This window comes from Sinocyclocheilus anshuiensis, unplaced genomic scaffold (assembly GCF_001515605.1).
Source record: "Sinocyclocheilus anshuiensis isolate Anshui unplaced genomic scaffold, SAMN03320099.WGS_v1.1 scaffold2305, whole genome shotgun sequence".
Taxonomy (NCBI): Eukaryota; Metazoa; Chordata; class Actinopteri; order Cypriniformes; family Cyprinidae; genus Sinocyclocheilus; species Sinocyclocheilus anshuiensis.
Window position 1 is genome coordinate 287,162 of NW_015552535.1, and position 24,349 is coordinate 311,510.

General features: G+C 31.7%; 1 protein-coding gene across 1 annotated transcript in view; it reads left to right on the forward strand.

Annotated features, from left to right (window-relative positions):
• The window catches only part of LOC107663746 (receptor-type tyrosine-protein phosphatase mu-like), a 313,414-nt gene that overhangs the window by 238,580 nt on the left and 50,485 nt on the right, over positions 1 to 24,349 (forward strand). Inside the window, exons 20-25 of the mRNA XM_016454059.1 lie at positions 2,590 to 2,741; positions 5,354 to 5,428; positions 7,123 to 7,149; positions 11,280 to 11,291; positions 14,626 to 14,819; positions 24,191 to 24,278. Coding sequence (XP_016309545.1) covers positions 2,590 to 2,741; positions 5,354 to 5,428; positions 7,123 to 7,149; positions 11,280 to 11,291; positions 14,626 to 14,819; positions 24,191 to 24,278 — 548 coding nt within the window. The remainder of the gene's footprint in view (positions 1 to 2,589; positions 2,742 to 5,353; positions 5,429 to 7,122; positions 7,150 to 11,279; positions 11,292 to 14,625; positions 14,820 to 24,190; positions 24,279 to 24,349) is intronic.

Consider the following 24,349-nt stretch of genomic DNA (forward strand, 5'->3'; position numbering starts at 1 on the left):
CACACACTCACACACACACACACACACAGACACACACTCTCACACACTCACACACACACACATATATACAGGATGTTTTAAAAAAAAGTGTAATAAACATTTTTTTGTGTAATTTTAAATGTATATATATATAATTAAGAATGCAAAATCAATGAATTGTAATATCAATTAATAATAATGATGATTTCATTATATACGGTATATCAATTTAAATGTTTATATGTTAACAGTTGTAATATTATTATAATAATAATAGTTGTTTTATAAATATATCAATCTGTATTTATATGTATGTAGATCTGTATTTTTATTCTTAAATAAATAACATGAAATGATCATTATCAATAAAAATGCTATATATAACCCCTTGCAGAATCTGTTAAAATGTGAATAATTTTAACAAAATAAGAGAGGTCATACAAAATGCATGTTATTGTTTATTTAGTACTGTCCTGAGTAAGATATTTACATAAAATGTTTACATATAGTCCACAAGAGAAAAAAAAATAGCTGAAATTATTAAAATAACCCCCTTCAAAAGTTTGTGAACCTGACTATGGTTCTTCATACTGTGTTTGTTACCTGGATGATCCACGACTGTTTTCTGTTTAGTGATGGTTGTTCATGAGTCCCTTGTTTGTTCTGAACAGTTAAACTGAGCTCTGTTCCTCAGAAAACTTCAGTTTTCCAGCATCTTCTGCATATTTGCCTCCACGTCGTGCATTTAAAATCCTTTAATGCACAGCGAACCGTTGATTATCCCTTACATATATATATATATATATATATATATATATATATATTTATAGCATTGGTTTTGGTTCCTTGTATTGCGCATTAAGTGTCTCAGCAGAGCTACAGTGTCAGCAGTGTATCTGCAGCTTGTATCTGTACATACACACATACACATATATATTTATATAATGTATGATTAAGTAGAGAGTGTTTTCAGTGTTACCTGAGCAGTGTTAGCCCAAATACAAACTAACATTGCATCAGCCTCCCCTGACTGAATGTCATCATCACCAAAGCCGCTCTTAATGAAAGCTGAGGAAAGCGAGACGAGTGTTTGAGCCGCTGCAGCGGATCTCAGTCTGTCCTGAAGCCCGAGGCCATCAGTCGGTTCTGTTCGGCGCGACAGACGCTCTCGGGAGTGTGCATTAGTGAGCGTCTCTGAGCGCTGCTGCTGCTGCCGTCTGCTGTTTAACGCCATGAAAATGAGCCGCTGAATTCATGTCAGAAACACAGTCCACGCTGGGCGCTTTTAAACAGCTGTCTTATTCACTTCATTTGATGAAGAGGAATAAACCAGGGCTTACGATTAAATCTAAAACTGAATTAAAACCAAAATAAAACTGAAATTGCGTTATGGCTCAGTGTGACTGTCAAATCTCAAAGGCTGTGATTTAATGAAATAACTTTATGCAATGCATGTTTTAGAATGAAGCGTGACACTGTGTGCTTTTACGGGATTTAACATTTGAAAAAATTAGGAAATGACAACAGCCATAAATATTATTTGTAATATTTGTAGTAGTATTGTAATTTTACTGTAATTGTTTTCATTTTTAGTGAAATGTTACAATAGCAACTTCTTATTTTGTTTACTATTTTTATTTTGTAATAATAATACTAATAATAATAATGATGATGATGAAAGTAGTTAGTCATATTGATATAAAATCACAAAAGTTTTGGCTAAATTGTGCTGCTGTATTTTTATTTTTACAATTTTTTGTAAAAAATCTTATATTTGTCTTTTTTATTTTATAATGAAATATAACAATGAAATTACAACAGTGATATTTCTTATTTTGTTTGCTGTTTTTATTTAGTAATATTATTGTTGATAAAAATAATAATAATAATAAAAGTAATTTGTTTTATTGGTATAAAATCACAAAAAAAAGTTTTGCTATATTGTGAAGCTGGATTTTTTTTTTTACTATTTTCTGTAAAGTAAAATTATTATCATTGCTATTTTTCAGAAATATTAGATTTTTTTTTAATAATTATACATTTTATTATACATAATGAAATCTTACAATAGTAATATTTTTTGTTTTTGTATTTGTATTGATTAATATTAATAATGAAAATATTTAGTTATATTGTTATAAAATCACAAAAAATGGCTAAATTGTCCAGCTGTAATTTTTTTTTTTTTTACAGTTTTTCTGTAAATTGTAAAAAACTATTTTCTTTTGTTCCCGTAAATGCTCTTTTATTTTATAGTGAAATATTACAATAGTAATATTTCTTATTCTTTTTAATGTTTTATTATAATACCAGTAATTAGTTAGATGTACACTCACAAAATGTTTGGCTAAATTGTGCAGTTTTTTTACAGAACAATTCCAATGTGTTTTTTTTACCCCCAAATCATGCAGCCGTAAGATAAATACTGTGACATGCGTCGGTGTGCAGCATGCTTGATTTCTACACAGATGCATCCAGTTTCTCCACACAGTCTCTCATGACTCGTGCTCCTCCACAGAGAAGCAACTGTCTACTTCTCGAAGTAACACAGACTTTAAAGAGCGACTGAGACTTGGGTCTGAAATGTGCTCTGTGTGTGTTTTGCTGAAGGAAACTGGCGAAGAAGCGTAAGGAGACGCTGAGCAGCACGAGGCAGGAGATGACGGTGATGGTGAACTCCATGGACAAGAGCTACGCTGAGCAGGGCACCAGCTGCGACGAGGCCATTTCATTCATGGACACACACAACCTCAACGGACGCAGTGAGTCTCTGAGCATCACACCACAGTCCACCAAAGACCATACAAACCCTCGTCTGTGCAAACACTGAAGACCACTGAAGAGTCTGGAGCTCTCTTCTATACTGAGCAAACTCCAGACATGTCAATAAAAGTATCCTAAAATGATTTAATGCGTCTAATATGTGACCCTGGAGCACTAAAGCAGTATTTGTAGCAATAGCCAACAATACATTGTATGGGTCAAAATTATCAATTTCTCTTTTATGCCAAAAATCATTAGGATATTAAGTAAAGATCATGTTCCAGGAAGATATTTTGTAAATTTCCTACCATAAATATATCAAAACTTAATTTTTGATTAGTAATATGCATTGCTAAGAACTTCATTTGGACAACTTTAAAGATGATTTTCTCAATATTTTTCCATATTCCATATTCCAGATTTTCAAATAGCTGTATCTCAGCCAAATATTGTCCTATTTATTTTTTATTTATTCCATTTTAATGGTTTAATTAAATTTTACTAATAAATAAAAGGATGTCTAATCAATTGAATTTATGAAAATTTAACAATTTAAAAATTCATAAATATTTTAACAATAATAGTTCCTCGTGAAATGTTTCATTTTTTCAGAAATATTGTGTTTTCTGTTTTAAATTTTTAGGTTCCATTTTAATGGTTTAATTATTTAAATTGAATTCATAAAACTTTAACCATTTAAAAAATTCATAATTTTTTTTAAACAATAATAGTGTCCTATGATATTTATTTATTTATGAATGATTTCTGGATTCCATTTTAATGGTTTAATTGAATTTTTGTAATGTAATCATTTAAATTCAGAAGACTATAACAATTAAAAAATTTATTACAATTTTAATAATTACAAAAACTTTAACAGTTTAGGAATGTATTACATTTTAATAATGACCTACTGTATATGAAATTGTTTTATTATTTTTTTTTATTCTGTGTGGTTTTTATATATTTATTCATTCATTTATTTAGTTTCTGTGTTTTATGATGTAATACAGATTTATTATCAGAAATGGTGGTAATCACATGAATGCATAAAACTTTAACAATTTCATTAATATTTTAAAATGTAATATTTATTTTATTTTGCTAACAAAATGCTGCACAACAGAGACTTACTATTTAAATAAAAAAATAGATGAAAAATTGTGTGATATTCCATAAAAAAATAATGATTAGTAAACTGTACTATTCTTATTATTATTTCAAGAAGCACATTTATAATGTACAGTAGTAATATATTTCTATCATAATATTCACAGACCGTAGTCTGTATCGCGAATCTATGAAGTGTTCATCCCTACTTTTGCTTTATTCATCCAAATTTTGCCAAATTAAATCAAAAGTAAATTCCATCCACATTTTCCAGATCACCAGATTGATAGGGCTCAAATGAGTCGTTATTATGATTGATTGAGTCATGATTTACAGTCAGTCTCTCGGCCGTCCTGCTCACAGCGAATGCTCACCTTTTCATTAGTTTAAGTTAAAGTACTAGAATAACTCAAATAAAAAGTTTCAACTCAGTAAATAAAAACTATATAGATACTTTAAAAAATTATAAAAATATACTACAAAATTACTAAAACTTTGACTAAAATTAAAATTAAAAAAATAATAAATAAACGTAAAAAAGAAATAAAATCTACTTCAAAATATTTACACATTTTAAAAGTGTATCAGTACTCAGAAACTAAAATAACCAAAGCTAAATAAACTAAAACTAAACACTATATAGACAATAATAATATTTTACAAAAAATATAAAAATAAAATCTAGTTAAAGGTTTTATAGTATATTAACAGTATACTAAAATAACTAAAACTAAATAATCTACAACTAAAACTTAATAAAAACTATGTAGATATATTAAAAAAAAGAGAAAAATGTACAGTAAAATTACTAATTTTTTTTACTAAAATTTTAATTAAAAGAACATAAAATATTAACTAAAACTTTAAACATATATCAGTAGTATACTAGAACAACTAAAACTAAATCTAAAACTGAAAAATAAAACTTAAAAGCTATTTAGACATTTAAAAAAAAAAAGACAAAAACATACAACAAAATTACTAAAACTAACTAAAATTAACATGAAAACAGAAAATTCAAAAAAATTAACAAACAATTTAATAGTATATCAATAGTATACTAAAATAACTCGAATTAAATCATCTAAAACTGAAACATAAAAATGCAATAAAAATGGCAAAACAACAAAATTACAAAAAAGAAAAAACTGAAAATATAAAAATAATATCTGATTCAAAATATTAACAAAAAGAACTTTGATATAAGTATACATCAGTACACTCTAAAAAATGCTGGGTTAAATACAACCCAGTGCTGGGTAAAATAGGGACAAACCCAGCAATTTTTAGAGTGTAGTATGCTAAAATAATGCTGGTGCAGAGAAGAAACACACATGCTGTTCATATAACTTTAACAACATGGTTAACAACATCAAAATACAAATAAAGCTCATTTATTGTATAGTGACATGTTTGAGTGTAAGTCACATTGAAATGTTTGTCAGTGTTTTAAGAATTCAGATGTATTCATCACATCTTGCCTGCTTTCTTCTTCTGAAAGCTGTCTCCTCGCCGTCGTCCTTTACCCTGAAGACTAACACACTGAGCACCGCCGTGCCAAACTCCTACTATCCAGGTAAAGCTCTGCGTTCCTCTGAGCTTTTGTCATGTCTGTTGCTTTGCTCTGCTCAGCTGAGCTTTAGAGACCGCATACAGGAGTCCCTTTAACTCACATCTGTTACTTTGAGCTCATGTATATCCTTGAGTACCACTAAAGAGTACAAAAATACACTTTTAGAAGATATATATCGTTCAAACGTTTGGGGTCAGTAAGATTTTTATTTTTTATTTTTAGGAAATGTTTACTTTTATTCAGGGTTATTCTAGTAAACAAAAGCTAAAAATCATTAAAAAAAAAAAAGAAATTTCATTTCTTGCATTAAAAATAAACTATCTAAAATATGCTAAATAAAATCTTTTAAAAACTTATTTTATTTCAGCTATCATAAAAACCATTAAAACAAACATTTGCATTACTTGAAATAAAATAAACTTTAACTGAATAAATATAAAAAAAACGTATTTTATTTTATTTTTTTAAAAACTTACTCGAAATGAAATAAACTTCAACTGAAATATACTAAACAAACTAAAATAAAATTGAAAACTACTATGTAAAATATGAAAGCTTAAATATTTATTTAATTTGATGACCTAAAATAACTAAAACTGGAATAAAAATTAATACAAAATTAACAACAAAATTACTAAAACTTTAAAATTAAAATAAAAACAGAAAATATAAAAATTAATTATTATTGAGCACAAAATATTATTTAAAACTATAATAATATCTCAATGATACAAAAATAACATTGCTTTTATTTATTAAGGCTGCATTAAATTGATAAAAAAAATGTATTTCAGCTATCATAAAAACAATTAAAACAAACATTTGCAATACTTGAAATAAAAAAGAAAACTTACTCGAAATGAAATAAACTTCAACTGAAATATACTAAACAAACTAAAATAAAATTGAAAACTACTGTCTAAAATATGAAAACTTAAATATTAATTTAATTTAACTTGATGTACTAAAATAACTAAAACTGAAATAAAAATTAACAGCAAAATTACTAAAACTTTAACTGAAATTAAAATAAAAACACAAAATATAAAAAAAATGAATTTTTATTGAGCATAAAGTATTATTTAAAACTATAATAATATCTTAATGATACAAAAATAACATTGGTTTTATTTATTAAGGCTGCATTAAATTGATCAAAAGTGACAGTAAAGACATTTATAATGTTTCAAAAGATTTCTATTTCAAATAAATGCTGTCTTTAGAACCTGGAAAATAAAATGTATCACAGTTTCCACAAAAATATTAATGTTTTCAACATTGATAATAATCAGAAATGTTTCTTGAGCAGCAAATCAGCATATTAGAATGATTTCTGAAGATCATGTGACACTGAAGACTGGAGTAATGATGCTGAAAATACAGCTGCACATCACAGAAATACATTACAGTTTAACACATATTCACATAGAAAACAGCTGTTTTAAATTAGAATAATATTTCACAATTTTTACTATATTTTTGATTAAATAAATGCACATAAAAAAAACATTATTTCTATGGGCAAGGTACCCAGCTAATTAACTATGTCAAACCATTTCATGCGTAACCAGTTAAGTCTGTATGTTCACCTGTTTAACCTTCCTGACTAATGCAGTACTGACTTGATCTGGATCAGTGTGTACTGACCCGCTTTTCTCTTCTCTGTAAACCTCTGCATGTCTCTCGGCCGTGAGCAGATCCCTTCGTGCCGACCGCAATCTTAGGTGAGAAAACCTCTGTTTCTGTTCCACACATGACGGTGTCCTGAGAATAGCTTGTTTGTGTTGACGAGAGACAGACAGGAAGTAGATCTGACGCTTCCTCACATTCATACCTGCCTGCTTTTCTCTTCTGTGTGAGACTTGAGGGTTTATTCCTCCCCGAGCCGAGGCTTCACCCCATCCCATCCGCATTCCGTGTCGTGCGTGTGACGTCACGTATGTCTATGACCTCTCATGTGCATGGACAGATAATGTGGACCGGATGAGGGGGGAGTGACAGTGTGGCACGAACGAAAAAAGCGACCCATGGTCATTTCCATCAGTGTCTTCAGACGCGCTCTTTATGCTCACGATAGCGTTTAAACACATTTTGTCATTATAAAATAAATTGTGCACATGCCAGTTTTTAGAGAAATACCCATTTTAATGCTAAACTATGAACTAAATACAGCTCCAAATCACTATATTAAATGATATCTTGGGTTCAGGAAGTATTTTTCCCATTCATTGATTTGAAAGACACAGTAACGAGGGAATTCATCTTCTGTTGTCTTCTGTAACGGGGTTAGTTCACCCCAAAAAATATAATTCTGAAAATGTACCTGAAATATATTACATTTACTAAAATAAAATATTAAAAAAATATATTTTATTTCAGTTATCATAAAAATCCTTAAAGTGTTATTCAAAATAAAATCAACTGAAGTATACTAAAATAATTGTTTTTTAAATAATATAATTTTATTTTAGCTAGTCGCGACATTTCTCCTATTAATTTAACTTGAAAACTGAAATGCAAGTGAATAATAAAGCAAATAAAAATTACAAAATCACACAACAAAATTACTAAAACGTTAACTAAAATTACTATAAAAACAGAAAATATTTTTATTCATCAAGGATGCATTAAATCGATCAAAAGTGACATTAAAGGCATTTATAGTGTTACAAAAGATTTATATTTTAAGTAAATGCTGTTCTTTTGAACTTTCTATTCATCTGTGAATCCTGAAAAATAAAATGTATCACAGTTTCCACAAAAATATTGTGCAGCACAACTGTTTTCAACATTGATAATAATCAGAAATGTTTCTTGAGCAGCAAATCAGCATATTAGAATGATTTCTGAAGATCATGTGACACTGAAGACTGGAGTAATGATGCTGAAAATTCAGCTTTGAACTCAGAAATAAATTACAGTTTAACAGATATTCACATAGAAAACAGCTGTTTTAAATTAGAATAATATTTCACAATTTTTACTATTTTTTTTACTATATAAAGCGACCCATGGTCATTTCCATCAGTGTCTTCAGACGCGCTCTTTATGCTCACGATAGCGTTTAAACACACTTTGTCATTATAAAATAAATTGTGCACATGCCAGTTTTTAGAGAAATACCCATACAGCTCCAAATCACTATATTAAATGATATCTTGGGTTCAAGAAGTATTTTTCCCATTCATTCATTCGAAAGACACAAGAATGCGTACTAACGAAAGAATTAATCTTCTGTTGTCTTAACGGGATTAGTTCACCCCAAAAAAATATAATTCTGTCATCATTTGCTCATTTCTTTCTTCTGTGGAACACAAGATATTTTGAAGAACGTTGGGAACCAAACAACTTTGGACCCCATTGACTTTCATTGTATTGTGTTCCACACAAATAAGTAAGTCATGCAGGTTTGGAATGACTTGATTGCAAGTAAATGATGACCAAAATAATGACTTTGGGTAGGTAACTAGCTATCTAGTTATACTGCGTTCATTCACTGCTTCAGAATCGCTATTTACGTCATGATTTTTTTTAAACTGCAGGTTTTAGGCATCTACAGAAGCAGATCTCAGATCTTCAGTGTTGAAATTTATGTAGTTTAGTGCTAAATGGTTCTGAAATGGTGAACAAAATTCTTTTTTAACAAGATCTGTAGGAAAAGAAAAAGGTTGAAATACTGTTGTGATACCTATGTTGATTCGATTAGCAAAATCAAAACAAAATTTCACTATGATTCAACCTTGATCCATGACATTGCTTCAACTGGGAATAAACGTTGAAATGTGTTGTTTCAACATTGGAAAAATATTTAGTGATAAATGGTTGTGAAAACGTACAAAATGCAATATTTTATTGAGATCTGTGCGAGAAGAGGTTGAAATAATGTTGCAATATCAATGTTGATTTGATTGTAAAACTAATATCTTCTACATCCGTGAAATTGATTTGCTTGTAAATAAACGTTGAACGGTGGAAAAAAGTTTAGTGTTTAATGCTTAAAAATATGAACACAAGTCTTAATCAATATTTAAATTTTAAGAAGTTTTGTACAAAAAGTAAAATGTTGAAACAATGTATCAACACTGATTTGATTTGCAAAACTGAACAAAATTCTACAACAATTCATCCTTGATTCCCGTGAATACATTTTGAAATGCGGTTGAAATAATGTAAGTTGTTGTTTCAACGTTAAAAAATAAAAATGAGGGCTAAATGGTTGTAAAAAGGTAAACAAAATCAACACTGAAATTAAATTGAAACAAAATTGAAACAATTCAACCTTGATCTTTACCTGTGAATAGCCTAAATGTTGAAATGTAGTTGAAATAATGTCAATTAATAATGTCAACGCTGGCAACGTTTAGTTCTGAATAGTTCTATAAAGTTTAACAAAATACTTAGAAATCAACAGTGAAATTTTAACAAGAAAGTAAGACATTGAAACAACGTTGCAGTATCAACATTAATTCAATTTGCGAAATTGATACAAAATTCAACACTGATTCAACCTTGATTCCTGATGTTGAATCACCCTTGAATAAGCGTTGAAATAATGTAAGTTGTTTCAATGTTAAAAAAAATGTTTAGATATAAATGGTTGTGAAAATACGAACAAAATGCTTACAACTCAACATTGAAATTTTAAAAAGATCTGTAGGAAATCAACCGTGATCAATGACATTGAATAAATAATGTCAGAGTTGAAATAATGTCAGTGTTGTTTCAATGTTGAAAAACAGAGTTCAACTTTGAAATTTTAGCAAGATCTGTAAGAAAAGTAAGACGTTGAAACAACGTTGCGAGGTCATTGTTGATTTGATTGGCAAAATTGAAACAAAATTCAACACTGAATCAACCTTGTTCAATGACGTTGAATAAACATTGAAATGTGGTTGAAATAAAGTCAGTTGTTATATCAATCTTGCAAAACTTTGGCATTTAATGCAAAAATGTTAGAGTTCAGCAAGATCAGTGTCAATTCGATTTGCAAAATTGATACAAAATTCAACACTGATTCAATTCACCCATGAACAAGCGTTGAAATAATATATGTTGTTGTTTCAACATTGAAAAACAATTATGTTTAATGCAAAAGCATTACCAAAGTACTTAAAATACAGAATTAAAATTTTAACAAGATCTATATACATATATAGAAGTTAAACTTTCAAACAGCGTTGCAAGGAAACTGTTGATTTGATTTGCGAAATTGAAACAAAATTCAACACTTAATCAGCCTTGATCCATGACATTGAATAAACATTGAAATGTGGTTGAAATAAAGTCAGTTGTTATATCAATCTTGAAAAACATCGGCATTTAATGCAAAAATGTTAGAGTTCAGCAAGATCACTTAATCAGCCTTGATCCATGACATTGAATAAACATTGAACTGTGATTAAAACAGGTTTTTTTAACAAGTACATTTTAACAAGATCTGTAGGAAAAGTGCAACATTGAAACAATGTTGCAAGATCAATGTCATTTCGATTTGCAGAACTGAAACAAATTTCATCACTTGATCCATGATAAACTTTGAAATGCCGGCTTGAATCACGTAACTTCCGAGCTTGTATAGGTCTGTTTAGAAAGTTTTATCCGTTAACGGTGGAGGGCCTGAATGGGATTTTTACTTGGGGAACCCGAGCGTTGAGCAGGTTCAGATTCGGCCTCGTCTCATTCCTTCATTTTGACACCTCAGACGGTTCAGCGCAAGTCAGTCAGAACCTCAGATAGTCTCTGGACTTCATGTGTAGCTGCTCTTGCTTCAACTATCTTGTTGCTTACACCCTTTTTCCTCTCTCTTCCTGTTTTCTTTCTTCACATTTAACCTGTTATGTATCCTCTTAAAAAGTGCCCATTAATGGTAAGTTGCCAATCGGCCCTGTGTTTTTTGGGGGTGACTGTCAGTGGGATCCGCTCCCCCCTCTCCCCTCAAACCGTGTCGCCTCTCTCGCATGGCCTTGTGTCGCATTTCGCCTACCATTAGCTAGCATTGCCACCCTCTTCATACATACAGTACAGTGGCAGCTAATGATTAGAACACTAGTATCTCCAGCAGCTAAAAATGGTTAGTTATTTCTATCTTTTGCTGTAGTGTGTCGGTAGGAAATATCAGTTTACATTTCCAAACATTCATTTTGCCATTAATTGTAATAATGCAGTGAGAGTTTTGTGCTCCACACAGAGATCTGATCATCATCAGTCTGTCTGGAGTCACATGAAGAAACAGAACTGAGACAGACTCGATCCAGAAGAACTGACGCTTCAAGAAACCTCCTGCAAAGCTACAGTGCTGTTAAATTTTGTGAATACGAGCCCAGATCTGATCATCAGCAGTCTGTCTGGAGGGACATGAAGAAACAGAACAAACTGAGACAGACTCGATCCAGAAGAACTGATGCTTCAAGAAACCTCCTGCAAAGCTCCTGAGAAACTCTGCTCAAGTGCACCGAGGGCAAAAGCTGCTCTAAACGCAAAAGATGCTTGCACCAATGCTTGATTTTATATAGTTAATTGATCAAGAAAATCTATTTATGACATTATGTTTGACAGCATCCTCATTTTACAGAATTTTTACACAAGTGCCTAAAACTTAACAAAATTCAGCGGTCTGAAACTAGGTATCATTTGCACCATATGGGATTTGACGCAGGTATTTTTTCTTCCCCTTCCTATCTCTTATATACAGAAACACATACATGGCATAATGAATGTTTGCAAATGTAAACTGATATTTCCTACCGACACACTACAGCAAAAGATAGAAATAACTGACTTTAAACCCATTTTTAGCTGCTGAAAATACTAAATACTAGCTTATTTTGGCCACCGCTGTAAATGTGACACCCTCCACTCACCTGCATCCTCAAATGTGCTATGTGCTTGTTCCCAACCCTGTCGTGAAGGTGCCACATCCAGACATCACCATTTCACCATTCGTGCGACCTCATTTTGACATCGGATAGCCAGTTTATTTAGCTAGAACAGACGGCTTGGTTTTGTTTTGATGTTACCGGCGTTCTGTTTATGCACATGTTTGGATTCGACTCACCTGTTGTTCTGTGCTCATCTCTTCATGTAGTCGTCAACCTACTGCTCATCCAATCCTTTGCAGTTTTCTTCTGCGTTTGCTGACCGTTTGGACCGTTTGTTTTTCCCGTCAGACGAGAACCACACCATGAACAGCGAGACCAGCAGCTTGGTTCAGTCACTTCAGTCACACTACAAGAAACGCGAGGCGGTGGATGTCCCATATCAGACGGGACAGCTTCATCCGGCCATCCGTGTGGCCGATCTTCTCCAGCACATCACGCAGATGAAGTGCGCCGAGGGTTACGGCTTCAAAGAGGAATACGAGGTGCGTCCTTTTACTTTAGTTTACTCTGGACATCATTTGTTTTGTCACACGTTTGTATGTCACTGCATGCTGTTTGCATCTTACTTTTTAAGGATGGTAACTGAATAAATCACCACAGGTAAAAACACACTCACCCCAGTGTCGTTCCAAACTTGACTTTGTCTTTTGTGAATCACAAAAGGAAATGTTTAGCTTCAGTTTTCTGTACAACAATTTCTCTTGATGTAGAAATTTTGACATTTTGTCCAATGTCTCTCTTTGAAAGTCGTACTGGTTTGAAATGACATGAGAGTGAGTAAATTATTCATTTTTAGCAGAACTATTCTATTAGTATTCACTGCAAAAAGTTTCTTACTCTGTATGTTTGTCTTGTTTTCCAGCACAATCAAAACATTTAATTACGAAGCAAAATGACTTACGATATTAAGTCCCGCTTTCTGAAAATTAAATGAGTTTATGCTTAAAACAAGAAAACATTTCTGTCAGTGGGAACAGAAAAATAAACTTCAGAGGAAAAACATGATTACTATTTTTGACCCCATTAGCAGATATTTTTCTTGTTTTAAGCAAGAACTCACATAGTTTTCAGAAAGCAAGACTTAATATACTCTTGTTTTCCAATACAAATATCTAAATATTCTTAAATCAAGATCTATTTGCTTGAGATGCAAAATAACTTATTTTAAGAATAAACTAAAGACTTAATATCTTAGGTCATTTTGCATAAGTAAATGTATCTTGATTTAAGAATACTTAAGTATTTTGTCTTGTTCTCCAGTACAAATATCTAAATATTCTTAAATCAAGATACATTTACTTAAAATACTCACTCATTTTCTGAAAAATGTGAAGCGAGATTTAATTTTAAAAATGATTTATTTATTTATTGTTTTAATTTACCCCATTGGCAAATATTTTTTTACCATAAACTCACTTAAATGTGATCATTTTTATGGAAAAACAAGTCTTACTATAAGTAATTTTGTTTCTGAAGTAAATATATCCTAAAGATTTAAGAATGTTTAGATATTTGTACTGGAAAACAAGACAGAAATACTGAGAAAGAGCATTTTTTGCAGTGTTATCTCCATGAGCTCATGTCATCACCAAACCGCTCCAGTTCTGTTGAATCCCGTTGAGCGCACAAGGTTTATCTCTCCGTTTTCTCCACGATGTGATGTGCATTATCTACACACACACACACACACTCACACATGCACACGCACACATTCACACGCACACTCACACACACTCACTCTCACACACACACACACTCGCTCACACACACAGACACACTCGCTCACACACACACACACACACACACACACTCGCTCACACACACGAGCACAAAAATCTCAATGCATTATTACAATTAATGGCTAAATGAATGTTTGCAAATGTAAACTGATATTTCCTACCGACACACTACAGCAAAAGATAGAAATAACTGACTTTAAACCCATTTTTAGCTGCTGAAAATACTAGCGTTCTAATTATTTTGGCCACCGCTGTAAATGTGACACCCTCCACTCACCTGCATCCTCAAATGTGCTTTCTTTTGGTTCCCAACCCTGTCGTGAAGGTGCCACATCCAGACATCACCATTTCACCATTCGTGCGACCTCATTTTGACATCGGATAGCCAGTTTATTTAGCTAGAACAGACGGCTTGGTTTTGTTTTGATGTTACCGGCGTTCTGTTTATGCACATGTTTGGATTCGACTCACCTGTTGTTCTGTGCTCATCTCTTCATGTAGTCGTCAACCTACTGCTCATCCAATCCTTTGCAGTTTTCTTCTGCGTTTGCTGACCGTTTGTCCCTTGCGTTTTTCCCGTCAGACGAGAACCACACCATGAACAGCGAGACCAGCAGCTTGGTTCAGTCACACACTCACTCCTACAAGAAACGCGAGGCGGTGGATGTCCCATATCAGACGGGACAGCTTCATCCGGCCATCCGTGTGGCCGATCTTCTCCAGCACATCACGCAGATGAAGTGCGCCGAGGGTTACGGCTTCAAAGAGGAATACGAGGTGCATCCTTTTGCTTAATTTCTCTTTAGTTTACTCTCAACATCATTTGTTTCGTCACACGTTTGTATGTCGCTGCATGCAGTTTGCATATTATTTTTAACGGTGGTAATTGAATATAATCACCACAGGCAAAAACACACTCACCCCAATGTCGTTCCAATCTTGACTTGTGTCTTCCGTGAAACACGAAAGGAGATGTTTAGCAGAATGTGCAAGCTTCAATTTACTATGCAAAAAATTTGACTTTTTTTTTCAGAGACATTTTGTTCAACATCTCTTTTTGAAAGTCATACAGGTTTGAAATGACAACTTATTAATTTTTGGCTGAACTATTCTATTGATATTCACTGCAAAAACTATTTGGCTCAGTATTTTTGTCTTGTTTTCCAGTGCAATTATGTAACAACATTAACTTAGTAGCAAAGTGACTTACGATATTAAGTCCCTTAACGAGTTTATGCTTAAAACAAGAAAAAACAATTGTATCAAGGGGAACAGAGAAATAAACTTCAAAGGGAAAACATGATTATTTTTTGGACCCCATTAGCAGATATTTTTCTTGTTTTAAGCAAGAACTCACATAGTTTTCAGAAAGCAAGACTTAATATACTCTTGTTTTCCAATACAAATATCTAAATATTCTTAAATCAAGATCTATTTGCTTGAGATGCAAAATAACTTATTTTAAGAATAAACTAAAGACTTAATATCTTAGGTCATTTTGCATAAGTAAATGTATCTTGATTTAAGAATACTTAAGTATTTTGTCTTGTTCTCCAGTACAAATATCTAAATATTCTTAAATCAAGATACATTTACTTAAAATACTCACTCATTTTCTGAAAAATGTGAAGCGAGATTTAATTTTAAAAATGATTTATTTATTTATTGTTTTAATTTACCCCATTGGCAAATATTTTTTTACCATAAACTCACTTAAATGTGATCATTTTTATGGAAAAACAAGTCTTACTATAAGTAATTTTGTTTCTGAAGTAAATATATCCTAAAGATTTAAGAATGTTTAGATATTTGTACTGGAAAACAAGACAGAAATACTGAGAAAGAGCATTTTTTGCAGTGTTATCTCCATGAGCTCATGTCATCACCAAACCGCTCCAGTTCTGTTGAATCCCGTTGAGCGCACAAGGTTTATCTCTCCGTTTTCTCCACGATGTGATGTGCATTATCTACACACACACACACACACTCACACATGCACACGCACACATTCACACGCACACTCACACACACTCACTCTCACACACACACACACTCGCTCACACACACAGACACACTCGCTCACACACACACACACACACACACTCACTCGCTCACACACACACACACACACACACACACACACACACACACACACACAGACACACACAGACTTGCGCGAGCTGTTTGTTAACGTCTAAAGCGACTGCGAGACGTGGGCAGCTCTGTTTGTGCATCCTCTCACCATAACCTCACAGCTTTATCCTTCACATCTCAGTGAAATGAATATTTCAGCCCAGACACCCGTTGGGTTGCGAGCCGCCCGAGGGCTCGATTCATTATGGATAAAGATTGTTTTTAGAGTTCAGGTAGAAGTGGAGTTCAGCACTCACTCCCTCGTCCCTTCCTCCAAGTGAAAGTTGCTTGTCTTGACTGTGTTTTCTCCTCCATGTTGAATAGTGGTTTGAGATGACCTACACTAAAATATTCCCTTATCTTTCTTTTGCTTCTTGTTATTCCGTACATTAACTTTGGAAAAGATAAATGAGGTAAGCAGCCCTTTTTGGATATATGTAAGATGTTTTAGTTGCTTGTTAGTTGCTAATATGACTCGTTAGCTCCCGATTGTCCTGTAGTTTGTCTTGAAGCTCCTGTAGTTTCACCAGTCCTTCCTTAGCAACTGTTGCCGCACGCATATTATCAGACAGGATGTTGTCCTTTTTCTAATGCAAGTCTTTTGATTTGCATAAAATTGCATTTAAAATGTTCAAAAAACGTAGTTGCTGGGTCGCTTGTAATACACAGAGATGGGTATTTTTCACTGTAAAAAACAAAGTGTTTGATCAGAGTTATTATAGAAAAAAATAAAACTAAAACCATGAGAAGATAATTACTGAAATAAAATAAACTTTATTTGAAATCAAATGTTAAAAACCCTAAAAACTTATTTTAGTTCAGCGAGTTGCCAAAGCAATATTTCTCATTTTCATTTAGTTTAACTTGATGAATTAAAGTAACTAAAACTAAAATATAAAAACAGATTAAAGAAATAAAAAGGGTCATTTTGACTTTTTGTCTTGCAATTCACTTTTTTCAGAATTAGCATTCTGAATTTATTAGAATTTTTTTTTTATTAATTTCGAATTTTTTCGAATTTCTAAATTAGAATTTGTATTTATTCTTGATTTAATAATATTTTAGATATTTATTAAAATGTATTATTATCAGAGATATAAACTCAGAATTGCAAGATATAAACTTTTCTTTTGAGTTGAAAAGTCAGAATTGAGATATAAAAAATCAAAATTGTTCGCACACACACACACACACACACACACACACACACACACACACAAACACACACACACACACAGACACACACAGACTTGCGCGAGCTGTTTGTTAACGTCTAAAGCGACTGCGAGACGTGGGCAGCTCTGTTTGTGCATCCTCTCACCATAACCTCACAGCTTTATCCTTCACATCTCAGTGAAATGAATATTTCAGCCCAGACACCCGTTGGGTTGCGAGCCGCCCGAGGGCTCGATTCATTATGGATAAAGATTGTTTTTAGAGTTCAGGTAGAAGTGGAGTTCAGCACTCACTCCCTCGTCCCTTCCTCCAAGTGAAAGTTGCTTGTCTTGACTGTGTTTTCTCCTCCATGTTGAATAGTGGTTTGAGATGACCTACACTAAAATATTCCCTTATCTTTCTTTTGCTTCTTGTTATTCCGTACATTAACTTTGGAAAAGATAAATGAGGTAAGCAGCCCTTTTTGGATATATGTAAGATGTTTTAGTTGCTTGTTAGTTGCTAATATGACTCGTTAGCTCCCGATTGTCCTGTAGTTTGTCTTGAAGCTCCTGTAGTTTCACCAGTCTTACCTTAGCAACGGTTGCCCCCCGCCATATTATCAGACAGTTTGCGTAAAATTGCATTGAAAGTTTTCCAAAAGTATAGTTGCCGGGTTGCTTGTAATACGCAGAGATGTTTTTATTTTTATTTTCATCTTTAAATAATCTTGGGTCATTCATGTATCATTTTCACTGTAAAAAAGTGTTTGATCAGAGTTATTACAAAAAAAAATAAAAGCAAAGCCATAAGATTTTTTTTTTTACTTCAAATAAAATTTATATGAAATTTAAAAATATATGTTCTATTTCAGCTAGTTGTCAAGACAACATTTCTCATTTTCATTTAGTTTAACTTGATGAATTAAAGTAACTAAAACTAAAATATAAAAACAGATTAAAGAAATAAAAAGGGTCATTTTGACTTTTTGTCTTGCAATTCACTTTTTTCAGAATTAGCATTCTGAATTTATTAGAATTTTTTTTTTATTAATTTCGAATTTTTTCGAATTTCTAAATTAGAATTTGTATTTATTCTTGATTTAATAATATTTTAGATATTTATTAAAATGTATTATTATCAGAGATATAAACTCAGAATTGCAAGATATAAACTTTTCTTTTGAGTTGAAAAGTCAGAATTGAGATATAAAAAATCAAAATTGTGAGATTTTAATTTTTTTATTTTTAATTCCATGGCAGAAAAATGTCTGAATTGTGAGATAAAAAGGCACTATTACCTTTTTATTTTTATTCCAGGGTGGAAATGGTCTTCTATAATATGAAATAAATAAATATAAAACGTAATAAATAACAAAAAACAACCAAATTACTAAAACTTTAACAAAAACTAAAATGAAAACAGCATCAAAAAATTAAAACTAATTTAAACCTGATTCTGATTCACAATTTTTTCAGTTTTAAATCATGGTACACTAAAATTTAACTATTTCTTCAGAGAAACCATGTCATATTATTATTGTTATTTTGTTTCATTATTACACAGTAAAAAAAACAATAAAAATTCTAAACTTCTAAAATTAAAATTAAAACAGATTTCACAAATTCTTTGGTTTTTAAATCATGTTACGACACAATTTAACTATTTCTTTAAATAGAAACAGTGTCATATTTCATTCCAGCCCATGTAAGAATAATATTCAGCATTAGCAACAGTAACCGTGAGGGGCGGAGCTTAGCAAAGGGTCAGTTTCTATGAACTCTGCAGTCTGAGCATCTTTTATTAATGTATATTTATAGTGTCAGAATCCAACATTTGAACACCTGACGCTCAAATCGCATTAAAAACTGTCTGAGGAAGTTTATTTGTGGATAAAACCCATTAGAAGCTTCTGGAGCAAACTGTAAAGCTTTACTAGTCGCTGTCAGACGTCACAGAGGGGGAGGTAATGCATCCACAAATACCTGGAGCATGCTGGGATGCATAACAATAAAGAGCAGCAGGGAATTGACAACTGCATTTTACAACATGCATTATTAAGTTGGGTTGATGCTTGTTTTATTCATGCTTGTTTTGACATCTTTCAGAGAGCGCGTGTTATTCAGCATCAATTTCATTTCATGACTCTGTTTATTAGATTTGATTTCACCTCCTGCTTTTATCCTCAGTGCCACTGAGACGAAACGCAAGTTAATGTTATCGTTCGAGTCGCTCCTCTCATTCTGGACGAATCCAGATCTGGTTTTTAGCATCGCCACAGTTTGGGCTCATGATTCCGGTCATGTGTCTGATTGGCTGCGGATTTGAGGCTCAGCCAATCACAGCGAGTGGCCTAGAGGGACAGAAACAGCCTGGAGCTTCCTGCCAGCCATTTCTCCATCCGCTCCATTCCAGTCTGCTGTGAAGCTTATTTATTCAGCACCACATTTTTATATTTCAAAAGATTATTTTCCCATCAAGCAAAGTCTGAAAATCATTATTCTCTCCTGTTTCACTTCAGCAACTCTTAAAGGGACAGTTCACCCGAAATTAAAAGTACTGTCGTCATGTACTCGCCCCAGTGTTGTTTTAATGTCACTGAAAAACTGTTAAAGTTGTTGGTAATATTTTGAATTGGGTTTTGTTTTTATATTTTCTGTTTTCATTTTAATTTTTGTTGAAATGTATGTAATTTTATGTTTTTATTATCTCTATATTTACTATCTTTTTTAAGTGTTTCAAATAAATTTTAAATATAAATAGTTTTAGTTATTAGTTTTAGATGTTTTATTGATTCAAGTTAAATTAAATGAAAATGAGAAATGCTGCCCTTTGAAATGAGCTAGAATAAATGTAAAAAACAAATTTTTTTTTTGCCCTTTTTATTAGTATTTTTTATTTTTTTGTCTATATAGTTTTTATCAAGTGTAGTTTTTAGTTTTAGTTTATTTAGTTATTTTAGTACTTCAACTTGAACTACATGAAAATGAGAAATGTTGGTTTGGCAACTAGCCAATAAAAATAAAATAAAATACGTTTTTTTATTAAATATTTAATTTATTTTAGTTAATAAAAATAACAAAAATAAGATAAACCATTTTTGTATTTAATTTATTTCGGTTAATATTTATGTTCATTGTATTTGTATTATTAAAATTATTTTTTAAAATAAGTTTAAGTTTTTTTTATATTCAATTTATTTCTGTTAATGTTTATTTTGTTTATTTTATTTGTATTTAATTTTATTTAAAAATGTTTTTTATATTTAATTTATTTCAGTTTTTATTTTTATTATTATTATTTTTTAGATATATATAGTTTTAGTTAAAGATAATAACCCTGACTTACCTTAATGTCGTTCTGAACCATTAACACTTTGGTTAATCACAAATGAAGATATTTTTAATGAAGCCTGAGAGCTTTCTGTTCCTCCATTGAAAGGGAACCAAAACCTAAAAGATCCAAAAAGATCATAAATGTGTCACAAAACGAATCCATGTGAATGGAGCGGTTTAATTCATAGATACAATCATTTTATATGATGAACAGATTTTATTTAGCCTTTTATTTACATCTAAACGATGATCTAAACCTCTCAGGGCATTACAAATATCTTAATTTGTGTTTTAAAGATTGACCAAAGTCTTATTGGTTTGAATTATGATGGAGTTTACATTTCTGGGTGAATTATTCCAGTAAGTTGAGCCTGTTTTTCTGCGTGTCTTGTTTTTATACACCAGTAAAAGCACAGAGAAGCGCCGTCAGTGTTTGTTTGACAGAATCTACGCTTCATAACACGTCTTAGCTGTGTAAATACTCTCTGAGGCGTCTGTGTGTGACCGTCTTGAATATTTAAAGGGGTCATATGATGCGATTTCAAGTTTTTCTTTCTCTCTGGAGTGTTACAAGCTGTTCGTGAATAGATAAGATCCCTGAAGTTGCAAAGACTAAAGTCTCAAACCCAAGAGATATTCTTTATCAAAGTTAAGACTCTGCCACGCCCCCCTAAAATGGCTCTTTCTAACACGCCCCCGCATATCTACCTCACTATGTGGAAATATTAGCATAATGCTGCCCAAATGTGCACGCAAAGAAAGAAGGCGTGGTTTCAGTAACCGCAGTTAGTGTTGAAGCAGCATGTCGGAGACGCTGTGTGTTTATTATTTTTAATAAGTATTCAATTGAGTGTTTAAAAATGTTTTGATTTGGTTTTTATTTTTATGTTTTCTATTTTCATTATAATATTAGTTACAGTTTTAGTAATTTTGTTGTGTTTGTTGTTTTTAGTATTTCTATTAATACATTTTATTTTGTATATATATATATATATATATATATATACACAGTATATATATATTCACATATACATTTAATCAAAGAAATCAATACTTTTATTCATTAATGACACATTAAATTGATCAAAAGTGTCAGTAAAGACATTTATAATGTTTCAAATGTCAAATTTCTATTCATCTGTGAATCCTGAAAAACAAAATGCATCACGGTTTCCACAAAAATATTGTGCAGCACGACTGTTTTCAACATTGATAATAATCAGAAATGTTTCTTGAGCAGCAAATCAGCATATTAGAATGATTTCTGAAGATCATGTGACACTGAAGACTGGCGTAATGATGCTGAAAATACAGCTTTGATCACAGAAATACATTACAGTTTAATAGATATTCACATAGAAAACAGCTGTTTTAGATTAGAATAATATTTCACTATTTTTACAGTATTTTTGATCAAATAAATGCAGCCTTGCTGAGCAGAAGAGACTCTTTCAGAAACATTTTAACACTAGTGCATTTGAAGATAAGATGTGTTTCTATTTATTTACTGCACACAGACGTGTTGAGTTTCAGAATGAAAGACTTTTCTCTCAAAGTAGTTTTTCTGTTTCTGTAAGTCTTCTAAAGGTTACCGTGCTGGAAATGAAAGAGCGTTGCAGGTTAAATCTGACTCGTCTCTCCTTCTGCTGTGATTCATGCCTGGAGAAACCACAACACTTTCCTTCTAACCTCAATCACAGAGCCTCCTAACAGAAGCGCTTCACTCCGAGATGCTCGTCAGAAAGCTGCGTTCCGGTGGTCTTTACGTCAGTGAATATCAAGCCGTCATTAAGCAGAAAGAGCCGATGATCAGCCGTGTCTCCCGCAGATGAAGCTGGTGTCATCATTGTGTTTAGCACAATCACCGCAATCATATCTCTTGTCTCTAGACGAGGAATATCAAGCTCTATTTCTGTCTCACCTCCACACTTACACAGAGAAACGGCAGAGACCAGCCCCACGGCCCTCAGAAGCCAGCGCTGAAGTGCATTTTCATAATTAGCTGTAATTGCACGGCGAGCGGAGCATTAATGTTTGATGAGTTTCTGTTGAGGAGGCACAAACGTCGGCTGCCTTTCTCTTTCTGTCTGTCTCTCTTGTGCTTTCATGTGGTTCGATGTAAATCTCACGCCGTGATCGAGCTCCTGCGGTCAGCGCTTGCCTCAGAAAATAATATTAACTAAACCCTCAGATTAAAAATACTGGAAGTGGATGCAATGCAATAAACATTGCTTGCTATGTTGTGAGTGTGTACCTATGTAGGCAGCACTTTAAGGCATTATACTGTAGGTGTGATTATGCCACTTTATAAGATGCTTTCTTTTTATTTTAGCTTAACATTGCATGAATTCTTTGTGCATAAGATAATCCCAGAATGCATTGCAACAAGTAAAAAAAATATGCAAGATGGCAGATGAGGCAAGAGAAATGTTGAGAATGTTAAAAATGGGCTGTGTGTTTTAATTTATTATGTGTTAGAAGTATGTGTAAATATTATAGATTGTAGAAAATTGCAATAATGTTACAATAAAATGTAATGTTAAATATTTTGATAAAATTTTAATATTAATTTTTTATTTTATTTTATTAATAGGCTATTAACATTTTTGTTTGATTTTAATATTAAAATATAAAATTCAATGTTAATAATATGCTAATTATATTTTTATTTGATGTTAATATTAAATAATTTAAACATTCAATTCAATGTTTCATGATAATTTAATCGTTTTAATAATATACTATTAATATTTTTGTTTGATATTAATGTTAAGTAATTTAAATACATTTTCAATTAAATGTTCAAAATAGTTTAAGAATTGTATTAATGCGCTATTAATATTTTTTGTTTTGTTTAAATTTTAAATTATTTAAATAAATGTTCACTTAAATGGTTAATGATAATTTAACCATTTTAATAATAAACTATGAATGTTTTGTTGGATTTTAATATTATATAATTTAAATAAAAATTAAATTAAATGTCTATTAATAATTTAACAATTTTAATAATATAATATCAGTATTTTTGTTTGATTTTAATTTGAAATATGTATTTAATGAAATGTTTAATAATAATTTACCACTTTAAAAATGTACTATTAATATTTTTATTACTTTTAATATTAAATGGAGTATTCAATTAAATGTTTAATATTAACAGTAATTTGTAACATAATTTTTATAATATAAAATTAATATGTTAATTGATTTTAATATAATAAATAATTTAAATATTCAGTTAAATGTATAATAATAATTGAACAATAGTAATATGTTTGCTTGTGCTGTGTATTGTATGCTTATTAGAGTAAACATGCTCATGTCAAACTCTAGAGTAATTTGAAATGATTTTCTGTGGTAATGGAGATGCTGCACGTTCAGTTTCATGATCATAAAGTTCATTTTCCTCTTTTCTCTGGCTGTTTATGTCCGACTACATTCTCATGTGTTGTCCTGACCTTTGACCTGCTGTTTGTCGCTCATGTTTGTTCTGCTAACCGTGTTTTTGTTGTTGTCTTTTAGAGCTTCTTTGAAGGACAGGCGGCGCCGTGGGACTCGGCCAAAAAAGATGAGAACAGAATGAAGAACCGTTATGGAAACATCATCGCATGTATGTACAGAAGCGTTCGTGTGTGTGTGTGTGTGTCTGTGTGTGAGTGTGTGTGTGTGTGTGTGTGTGTG